Raw genomic sequence first — 12,391 nt, 5'->3', positions numbered from 1 at the left:
TATTGGTATCACATATAGTATTAGCCGAGAATTCACGTTTAGTTTCTAAGAACTTTACTTTTTTAGTGATTTTGTATTTTCGAAGTTCAATGAAACTGAGTCTTATAAGATGAGCCTACGGTTTAGCATGTATTGCGAAGAATAAGAACTCGTATTGGAAATTGGACTGAGGTCTGACACACAATCATACGTCATACGGAGTGTACGTCTGATGAGGATCTTGGCTAGAAGATCGAAACGTCACGTGTAAATGTGTTTTTATATTAAATAAGTGCAGTCTTGTTCAGCAGTGTGTTTATTTTTCGGACTGAGGTCTTAACACTAAAAAAATAAGAATGGTATCTTTTTTGTTGTGGACTTGGTATTGATGTTATGAATATAATTGATCTTCGAAAATTTCTTACTAAGTTGTAGTTAATTTTAAACGATTTTAATTTAGATTTTCTAAGCATTACTTATTTAGATAAGAAAACACTTCTTTTTCCAAAACTACGCTTCCTACTGAAACCTGATATAAGTCTATTTTTCTCTTTCTTTCAGACACATCGGACCACATAGTTACGAATAACTTCGATATAAATGGCAATAGTACTACCAAAGTTAAAAATAGTTTTTACTGTTCTACAAATTATTATTTTGTTCTCACTTAATGATAATGGTAAGTTGATGATTTTGTGCTAATACACATATAATACAAAAACATATAAATATTTGTAATAAAAATCTATGTAGCTCTATCCATCAAGACTCTTGAACTTTCTATAAGAATAACTAAACTTTTATGACTAGAGCATATACACTGGGGGAGCTTCAGAATGTGATTGAGGGGAAAATCTCCCTCACCTCCCTCTCGGTAATTCGCACTCTGTTCGCGACTCAAGTGTATTTTTTTTTTAATATTTATTCTGCAACAACCAAAATATGTGATTCTTTCTCCATTCAGCTTTAAGGTCACCCTCCAGCACTGATATTCGCTCTTTTGTTACGTTATTGTTATATTTTTATGTGAATAAAAAAAAAAGCTTTAAAGATTGGAAGTAGTAAAATTTTATTCAACTTTTTTTTTTTTTTTTTTTTTTTTACCTTTATCCTTTCTAATGTTATAATTTTAAGAGACCTTCAGAACTCACCTTTAATATACTATACATATTCGATAGTAGTGTTTTACATGTTTTCGGATGTCAAACAGACAATAGGGACACCTTACAAGAAATGAAGACACAGTATTATTATCTAAGGAAATAGTGAAATAATCTAGCTATTCGCTCTTTGTAACCACATGTTATAAACTCTAATTAAACCACTCCATACTACTTTTCTTGATGTTTCGAAGGCTCAAGAAAATTATTAGCAGTTTTCAAATGAAGCTATTAAAGTATCTGAGTTTTGTTTCAGTTACCTGTTAATCTTTAGTTGTTCTAACGGACGAACTTGAAGCTCTTGAATCGAATAAAAGGAGATTTGATATTTCCCTTTTATATTATGAATTAGTAAGGTATTGGGGAAAAAATCTGAGGTCTTGATTAACAGTTTATTTACCAAATGTAGAAATCTGTCACTAAAACTTAATAAATCTAGGGGAGATGAGCAAATGTATCATATATTTCCCGTATTTTGACCTCTTGATTGTACCTAAGTATTTTAGATAACAATGCAGCCTCTTAGTTGAGATTTCTTCTTACTATGGAAGTAACTGGTACATATTTTCATACTCGATCAGGTCATAATACATAGTTCATAATCGGCTAAGCACATAATAGCATAAACCAAAGTATATATCAAAGTATATACCAAAGAGATAAAATTTAAGATTGTGATATGAGCTTATATTTAATATCATCCTTTAATTCACTTGATGGCAAGGGAAACCTATTAGAAATTTTTCTTTGAATAGAACTCTAATCATTTTGAATGACTGTTGTAATAATCAGTCTTATTTTATGTTTAGGAAACATTTATTTACTTATTTTCTATATTTATTTTTAAAGCTAGTCGCTAAACTGACTAGCGTACTCTGAGAAAGGAAAGTAGAAAAGAAGCCAAATATAATCTTATTCAAGATACAGTCTTATCTCTTGGAGGAACAACACATATCCCAAGAAGAATTTAATCGGGATATTGCAATCTGTAAATAGAAGAGTCATTACTTGATTACGAGGTGATAGTGTGACTAATGCTCTGCCCTATAAAACGTGTTGTCTATACCTTAGAGCTTAATTCAAGCCAGATGTTCTCTATTTCTTTTTTCTTTCTTTTTTTCAGTCGGTGCTGTGATTCTGTACCCTCCTATAAATCAAACCAAACTTGAAGGTGAGAAGGTCCAATTTTCATGTGAAGCTAAAACTCAACCAGCGAACGTGACGGTGAAGTGGTATTGGGAAGGACAACAAGTAAACGAAGTGGCTGCCTTGAAGTCTCGGGTTACCATTCGCCGTAATGGCACTCTTACTATTAATCCAGTGAATGCTAATGATACTGGTCTATATCTTTGTGAAGTTGTCAATGAAATTGGTGAACAACAGACAGCATCTGTTTACCTCAATGTTGAATGTTAGTAGTATTTTTTGAATTTTAGACAACACATCATATATATATATATATATATATATATATATATAGATAGATAGATAGATAGATATAGATATAGATATATAGATATAGATATAGAGATAGATATATAGATAGATAGATAGATATATCACTCTTGTAATAAATAAAAAGAAAGTATTGCAAAAATTTCTGTGATCAACGTTTAGTGAAGAGATTTACATTTAAAATTACTTAAAAAGTGTGATCAACCATCTGACAATCTCTGAGACAACTGTTTTTAGACGTTTATCACACAAGTACCAAATGATTGTCGCTTGTGGTTACGCATACGATTCAAATCCCATTCTTAGTTCTAGGTCTACATTTCATATAATATAGATGCTGCAAAGGAATAAATCGAATAGAAAGAATAAAATAGAATTGAATAAAATAGAAAGCTATCATCTACTGGCCACTGAAATTATTTTCCTCTTCAATAAAATTGTTTTAATGCTCGGGAATTACATCAAAATTCAAATAATAATGCCTTTATTACATATAGCGCAATAAAAACGTAATGATAAATGTAACATCGCAATGGTAAAGAGAGTACATGTATTTTCAATTAAATTACTTAATGACTCAGACTTAAGATATTTCGTAATGCACTGCCAATCCCAGAATTTAGGCATTTGCATGCGGCATTGAATATTATTCTGAGGATTACATTGTAGTGGTCATCTTAATTAGGGTATTTACTTCTCCCACTCTCCTGTCTTAAGTTTAAAGAAATAAAATCAAGTGAAAGATTGAAACGTAATTTACTAACAGTTTCAGGTTTTATCATTTAGTAAAATTGCTAATGTTTTCTAGATACTCCTCACTGTTAAGATTGCGACGTCAGAAGTTTAAACTCGGAAATGCTAAATGAAGAAAAACACTTAAAGAATAGTAACAATTTTAATAAATAGCATATTATGCTACTTAGGTTTGCAGCCAGCAGCAAATGTTAAATGTAAGAAGACATATCATATATTTCTTTGACTATTATCCAGCATAATTCACAGGGACAAAAAGAAAGGCAAGTTTCCCTTAAACACTCCCTGGTTTGCAGACTTGACGTTATTTTTATTTTTGAAAAAAAAAAAAAACATGAAATCACACTGGAAACATATCCAATATTTTTTTTACAAAACTCTTTTTATATATATAAATGTTGTTTTAACACTGCACTTATAGGATATTTAGTTCGTAGTTAAGACGTAGCTGACAAAAGGTGTTAGTTAAGGAAATTAGGAAAGCAAGAGAGGACAGTAAAAATTATACAATACTGATATTGGAAATAGTTATCATACTATTAACGTGTATCAAATCCCTAATCAAGGCATTCATGAGCTGAAAAGCCAGAGTTTGTATTTATTATTATTATTATTATTATTATTATTATTATTATTATTATTATTATTATTATTATTATTATTATTATTATTATTATTATTATTATTATTATTATTATTATCTGATATCGTTGTGGTATCAGATAGAATATAAAATACTGTAGTATGGATAATAAAGAGCCTTGGAGAATGTTTACATAAATTTGCATTAAGTAACACAGTATACAAATTGTTACAGAATTCTTACAGTATAGAGCAATGTGCATTTGGCAAAACAAAACGAACTTTTTCATCATACTAACTGGAATCTAGAACTGTGTATCTTCCCTAATTTTATTTATGAGGTATGAAACATTGATCTTAGGAAATTTTCTGTCATTCTTCAATGAGGCAAATTAGTTTAATGGGATTTAACATTTTGTATCCAAAGTCTATGAGAAACGTTCTATGGTTAAGTAAAACATTTTTCTTCTTTCTTATAGTTTGTCATATATGAATTTTATCTTTCTTTTAACCCACAGCCCTTAGCCAACAGAAACAGAAGGATTCAAACATGTAACTAATTCAAGGACGAACATATAATATTTGAAGCGTAGAAACCAGCCAGCTTATACATATTTTATTACATGTTCATTGTTTTCATTTCTTACTAGTGGCGGAGCCAAGGGAGGGCCAAGGGGGGCCAGGCCCCCTTGCTCAAATTCTTGGCCCCCTATTGGCCCCCCACACAGATGATGCTATTGTAGGTCGACAAACGGTGAGTTGCCAGTGGCTACAAGTGAAACTACTTCCAAAACATCTCTCGACAACAAAGTTACGAACTGCAGAATACTGTTGCGTTCCGAATAAAATAGCTCCACTCGTTTTAATTTGTAGTACGGGAAGATCTAATTCACGGAAATCTGTGGGATGCTTGCATTGACCTCGCCACCTGGACATTCATTTTAACCTCTGTTCATTATCTAGTTATCTCCTTTGTTTTTGACAAACAACCAGAAAAATAGAAAATCAGTCGGCATTCTCATTCGCTTCATTGTTGAAAGTCATATTAAAATATGATATGCATACTTACAAATAACATGCACTGCAGTAAAACATTACACTTGTGTTGGACGAAAAACGTCTTCGTACACTAAGTAATTGATTTCCATTGATTATGGCGACATAGAACAAATGATAGCATCCATTAAATGATTTGGTATTATTATTATTATTATTATTATTATTATTATTATTATTATTATTATTATTATTATTATTATTAGTTTATCTACCAAACAACTATTTATTGATTAATAAAATGATTAATCAATTATATTTAGTTACGTATGGTAGATGACTTCAGATTATATTATTTACTGACCGACAGTATCCCACGCTGTCGTATCTGTGCATAAGAGGTAAGTTCCAATCTTTTCTTTGTAGAAGTTAAGTAAGAAAACCTGTTTTACCTCGAAATGCTTAATTAAATTTTATTTACACGAAGACAATTCTAATATACATGATGATATTAACGAGGCTATTTGCATATACGAGTTACTTGTCACAAAAACTAATTACGCTAGGAAACTAAAACTATGCCCAGACTGTCTTTCTTAGCTAACTTTTACAAGTGGTAGCAATTGAAACTCACATGAGTATATGGTAACCTCTCACCCGAAGTCCAAGGTTAATCTCTTTGCACATGGCTAAAAAAAAAAAAGTCTCTGTTGCCTCTGTTTTCACTCTCTCCCTGTGCCAGCCTAAATCCCCATTATATTACCAAATGTTATCAATCTTTAATTTCAAATTAAGTGCTTTATGATTTTTTTTTGCAATTGTGTAATGGAAATGGAAAAGGCTGAAAGTGCCACAAAGTAAAATTTCCAGTATTCAATAAAAACTTCCTAAAACTGTACTTTATCCTTTAAGGTGCTGCTCCTTGCGAGTGCTCTAGAAACTAGTAGGAATTTTTCTGGCACTTTGGACCTTCTCTAGGTTATTGGCGATGTCGTTTACAACACATTCCATGCAAAAAATCGATTTTTTATTTTTTGGCACTTTCAGCCTTTTCCATTTCCACTACACAATTATAAAGTCTCATTAGTTAATATCACCGTTGTCCCTTAGGAAAAGTTATTATAACAAAGGAAAAACATATTAATGGTCCCTCTTGATTACTTTTCAAGGCTCACTTTTTTTTACAAATTATCATATCCATTTATTCCTTTTTTTAATAAAATTTGTTTTAAACACATTATATTATCATGCGGTATTAAAACAAATCTGGAACTTCTGATATTTATTTACCTCCATCATTCCATCCGGAAAATTAGTGTGATCTGTACACGAGGGAATGTTTTCGGGCTGCTAAAATTAAGATTACTGGTGCCATGCTCTAACTTTGAGTTTCGCCTTATCTCAAGTAGATGCAGACATGTCAGAAGGTTTGATCCTTGTAGATACACTAGTTCAAACGCTGTCCAAGATGAGGTCTGGTAAATATGACTCGAACAAATTTATCAAGAATGTTTGGAGATGTGCAAAGAATATGGTCTCGAATTCCAGAGTCGGAAACAAATAGAATATAGTGATTCCTCGTGGAAACGAACTAGACATCCGCCATCGAAATATCACAAATTCATTTTGGATGAATCTTTTCCTTCATTGGATGCAGAAAACGAATTTTCTAAAGATAATATATCTATCAAGAGTCATTTTTCTCCCTACTATTGATAGACAATCACTGATATGGAAAACCGCTTTGTATCATGTTGCAAAATCATCAGATCAATCACCACTCTACATCCAAAAAGTAAAAACTTTTTAAAATTACAACATTGTCGAGCCTATAACCCAGCATTATGGAGTGATCTGCAAACATTAAAGTGAGAACTCAAAATCCTCCCAAACACAATTAATAGAGCAACCCAAAAGCATAAAAAGCATATAAAGCATAACAGCAATTTACACATATGGTTGGTACCTTGAACATGATTGTGATTGTCTAAGAGTCCAGAAGAAACTAGTTTTAAAAGCATAATTTTAGAAAATAAAGCATAAAGCATAATTTAAAATATATAGCACAATTCTTGGAAAATTCTCTTTAACTGAAAGTTTAACATACTCTGTTAATATTTTTTAAAACCAATATTTACAATGCAAAATCATTGAGAACATAACAATGCAACAATGAAAAGCTTATTTTCATTTCTGTAAACTTTTCGGTGTAATCCTTTGATGTAGAGAAAAGAAAAAAAGTAAAAGAAGAAATTTTTCCGCCAACAATGAATAGTATGCAAGAACTCCATACTATATTGTTATGTTTACTTTTTGAACTTAAGCACTTTCTGTACTTTCTGGTGGCATCTTTTACTTTCCCTTTTTGTATGTATGCAGTGGTGCCCACCCCCCTCATATCCATGACGCACCCCCCTCAATTGTCTATCCATGAAAAAAAAAACTTTTCGATTAATTTTTACACCCCCTCAAACATATTTATATAGATTTTTAACCCCCCAAATATTTCAATGACGCAGTTTGCGTCATAGCCCCCCCTTGTGGGCACCCCTGATATATGTACCTGTAAGGCGCACACAAATGATAGAAAAAATTTATTCGAGCAAAGCACATCTCTTTACAATGAATTAAGTAGAAAGTTCATTAAATATGAGAGAAACTATTTGCAAAAAAAATCAATAAATAGATCAAGATATTTAGAATATTTAATGTATAATAAATATTATACATTATACACGATTAATGTAAAATAATCATTGAAATTAATAAAGCATAATTTTAGAAAAGCATAATTAAACAAGAAATAAAGCATAATGTGGGTTGCTCTAACAATTAAGTTGTATGAAGACGAGAAGAAAACCAAAGCTGATTCCTTAACGAATTTCGTTGATCTTCTTTGTGACTACAAAAACGCATTCCTAGAAACCTACAAGCTAGGTATCATCTCTGTGATTATATCAGTTTCTAGTGCTACATGTGAAAGGTCATTCTCTTCTTTGAAAAGATTAAAGACTTGTATACGCAATTCAATGACTCATGATAGGTTGAAAAACTTAGTGTTACTTTATATTGAGAAGAAAATTGCTAAATCGTTAGATCTTTAACAAGTTGTGGACATGTTTGCCGCTGCCCACACGAATAGAAAGATCCTCTTCAAGTAGAGGCATGAACCTATGAGTTACTTTCTTTACCTGTAAAAGTGTGTTTGCTTTCACTTAAGTCAACCAGCTACACATATTTTAAACGCCATGATTAAATAACTATTTACTTATATTAGAAATCAATTGCATTAATGAATCCTAGTTGTTAGAGGTACTAAATTCTTATATTTTCACTGTTTTCCAAAGAGTAAAATCATGAACAACAAAGATGGAAACATTCACCTTGAATACACACACACACACACACACACACACACACACACACACACACATATATATATATATATATATATATATATATATATATATATATATATATATATATATATATATATATATATTGGAGATGGCCCCCTCAAAATCCTCTTGGGCCCTTCATTGGCCCCCCTGAAAAAAACTCTAGCTACACCACTGTTTCTTACTCCTTGAAAAAGAGTCCTGAAGAGATTCAAAACATTACAGAATATAGACCTGTATATTTGTGAAAACCTTAAACTTTTTTTTTCTTTTTAGAAATCTCTAATGTGCATTAAGAAAACTAAAAACGAAAAAGAAATGAGTTACTGAAACGTATTCCATTAGATAAAATAAAATAAATAAATAATAAACTAAAAACTAAATATTCGCACAAGGGTTGTTGATAACGGATTTTTTTCTTTTTTTCTATTGAGTAACACATTCAAAAGTACTCTTGAAAGAATAAAAATAGAAGTTAGTAGAGTACATTGTCATTACTTACACCGTCATAGACATTAAGACACGGAGCTTTATTAACAATACCATATCAGTAGTTTTCCCTTCTACATTCTTTTAATCATGTTACATTTTATATCTTGTGTCTTGTATATTGGTTTATCTTTCACTACACAATATTTGTTACTGGAAAAAGTTCATAGAATCTGAACGAAAATTAGTAAGTGCTAATAAAGATTGAGAAGCAAATATGATAATAATTTCGTATAATTTAAAAATCTTTCTGTGCACAATTGATAATAAATTTTACCAGTGTTTGCTCGTATCTACTATCAATTTCATCCATGAAATTTACAATTTAAAAGTTTTTCTTCGAAATTAATCTCAATTAAAAAGAAAAAAATATTAATCATACATTTAATTGAGTTACATTCTTTGATCAACATTTTAACGAGTCAAGTCTTTAGAAATGTTATATTCAAAATTGCATTATTTTTGTTAATTTTCCACATTTTAACAGTAACAATTTTCTTAGCCCTTCCTGCTGAAGAAGGCATTGGTGCAGTGCAGAATCGTCACGGCTAAGATATAATTTTCCAGATTCCATTTTATAGTTTTGAGCAATTAAAGATTTTACTTGTTAAAAATGAGAAGAACCAAAAATGTGTTTCGAGCCCTATTTTCTGTACCATAGCAGACATTTAAATATTCTCTTGTAAATGTTACAACGATAATGTATATTTCTTATGTACTTTTAAGTATCATTTTTATTTACGGGCAAAATGAGCTATTTAAAAGGTACAAGCTATCAAGAAGGAGGAGAAGAAGAAGAAATTACATAAAGAAATAATTTAAATGTTTTGCATTATATTGAGATTTTTCTTGTTGTCGTTGCTATAACGATTTGTTTACCTGTTTAATGTCGTTGCTATGGTAACAAAAGGAATATAGATATAGATGTAAGAGCCATCTTGTGTACTCTGAATGTATAACATTTTAATGTGGTGAACGAGATATAAATTGAAGGATAATAATATATATTTGAAGTGCATAACTGTGTTGAGTTATTCTAGATTATCTTCTGTATTTAATAAACATTTAGAATCAGGGAATATGTAACGTATCTGACGAAAGAATTAACGTTACAATGTCTGCCATCAACAAGTTAACACGACAACATATATTGAAAGCCACTTTGTGGAGTGTTGTGATTGGGATGTCGCTCACTGTTCTGGTTACATTCTCCTACGGGGCTTGGATTGTCCTTGGATTGTTTCTCTACAGTATGTTCTTAAGACAGTCCCAAAAATAAAAGTCTGGAGGGCTTAAGTATGGCGAACGAGGCGGCTAATGTTTTTCGATATCAATCGATCCCCAAAGAAATGTCTGAGCATCTCCATTGACTCATTTCATTATGGCTGGTTGCTCCATCCTGTTGAAAACACAGTAACGTTCACTTTCCTCACGCAAAGCTACTAATTAATGATCATGTAACTATACACTTCTGAATCAACGTGTTGAAAAAAATTGAATTCACAATTTTTCTTCTGAATTTATGCACTTTTATTAATTGGAGAAGATAAAACCCTTATATTTTTATTACAGAGTTCATATTCATAAAAGTAAGAAAAATCAAAATAAATCAGGTAAAAAGAAAAAAGAAAAAAACCTTCAACAATATGGGGTAAGTCAGGGAAATCTGCTACATTTCACAAAAGAACCAGGGAAATTTTTAGTTGCCCACAGAAGATATGATGAACATCGCAAAACATCAAGATAGATTAAAACAATAATAATAATAATAATAATAATAATAATAATAATAATAATAATAATAATAATAATAATAATAATAATAATAATAATAATAATAATAATAATAAAATGGCTGGAAAAGAAAATTGTCTAAGGAGAGACAAAAGGTGTTAAAACTAACTTCAAGCTTTAGGAGAAGAACAAATTTAAATGAAAAGTTCAAATATTACAGAAAAAATTAGATTTATTGGTTGTTGATAATCAAAGAGATAGGCCAAATTATGTAATGTGTTTTCTTGTTTATGAATGTCTAAGAATGTCGAGATATTAAAGGTATTAATGTACAGTTGTAGTTTGATACTAGCACTATGTTATATTTTAAACACAATAAGCTTATACTGTGTTTAAAATTTAAAAACGGAGAGCATTGAATGGTTATGGGGATGGTGAAGACCGATTTATAAACCAAAAAGAATAACTATAAATGATATAGTGTTCCCAGTATTGCAGATCAGGAAACTTTACTCTACCACAGTAATTCAGGAAAAGTCCAGGAAATCAATCAGGGAAATCAGGAATATCAGAATTTCAGTTTAAAATCTGTATTATTATTATTATTATTATTATTATATTCGTTTTATACAAACTTTTCCTTTTCTTTATTAATTTGAACCTTCCTTTGTTTGATTCGTTAAATTGGGATGGTCTAAGCTCATATTCAATACTGTGTTGTTAGTAATTTGATTAAACAATTTCTAAGTTTCAGCTTTTTAAAATAAGTAATGTTACTTCTACTTTCAGATCCAGCAAAGGTGACATTCACATCCACCGTTCAATATCTGCCCTTGGGTCTGCCAGGTGCAGTGCGATGTCCGATAAAAGCAAATCCTCCACTTCAGTTTGTGTTGTGGACAAAGGACAAACAACTATTGGATACAGATCTGGTCTTCGATATTGTTGTTATGAATGATGGTTCTCTTGCTTTCACAGAAGTAAGAACAATTTTAGGTTCTTGCTTGATACAATTCTTAAAAGCATCAATAATCGTCACTTTTGATTTAATTGCATTGGCTGTACAGTGCATAAGATCAAATGGCAACCTTTTATTTCAGTGATGATAAAATGTTAAACTTCCGGATCAATTATCTTCAAATACTTTGTTTAAGTGTATATATATATAATTAAACAAAGTATTTGAAGATAACTGCCGTGTATCGTGGGTTCCTGTTACCACGGCATGGTGGGTTTTCAGGTTGCGGATCGAGGAGAAGGCCTCTAGATATAGATGTTAGCTGCGAATATACTGAATAAGCAGTCGCGGACAGCCGACTAGGAGTGGTCCTCCAGCTTGAGGGTTTGGTAAGGCTAAAAACCTCATCCTGTAAAAAAAAAATGCATTTGTTCAGAAACATTTACAAAAGCCTCGGACAAGGACTGATAACTTGGCACGACCTCAGGAAAAAAAAGCGGCATGAGATTTGGAACATGGAATATTAGAAGTCTTCATAGGGCAGGCGCGTTAAAATCCGTAACGAGTGAGTTAGAGAAATACAGGGTGGACCTAGTAGGAGTTCAAGAAGGTAGGTGGAAAGGAGATGGATCTGTGGATTCCGGAAATTTTACGTTCTTTTACGGGGAAGGAAATAAAAATCACCAATTAGGAACAGGGTTTTTCGTTCACAAACGAATATTACTAGCAATTAAGTGGGTTGAATTTCTTACTGACAGACTTTATTTTATTACTGTTAACGGTCAGTGGTGTCATATTATTGTTTCAAATGTACATGCTCCAGCAGAAGATAAGGATTATGATATAAAGGACAGGTTTTACGAAGAAGTAGAGCAGATATTTGACCA

The 12,391-nt window shown here is 31.3% G+C and overlaps 1 protein-coding gene across 1 annotated transcript in view; it reads left to right on the top strand.

The window, feature by feature from the left end:
• The window catches only part of LOC145690289 (protein turtle-like), a 66,655-nt gene that overhangs the window by 29,390 nt on the left and 24,874 nt on the right, over nt 1–12,391 (top strand). The window contains exons 2-4 of the mRNA XM_081765056.1: nt 541–658; nt 2,263–2,550; nt 11,336–11,526. Of these exons, the coding sequence (XP_081621182.1) occupies nt 580–658; nt 2,263–2,550; nt 11,336–11,526 (558 nt within the window). The 5' untranslated portion in view covers nt 541–579. The remainder of the gene's footprint in view (nt 1–540; nt 659–2,262; nt 2,551–11,335; nt 11,527–12,391) is intronic.

Source organism: Thermobia domestica, chromosome 7 (assembly GCF_964235325.1).
Source record: "Thermobia domestica chromosome 7, izTheDome1.hap1.1, whole genome shotgun sequence".
NCBI lineage: Eukaryota > Metazoa > Arthropoda > Insecta > Zygentoma > Lepismatidae > Thermobia > Thermobia domestica.
Note: the sequence above shows the minus strand (reverse complement) of the source record. Positions and strands in the feature narration are given on the sequence as shown.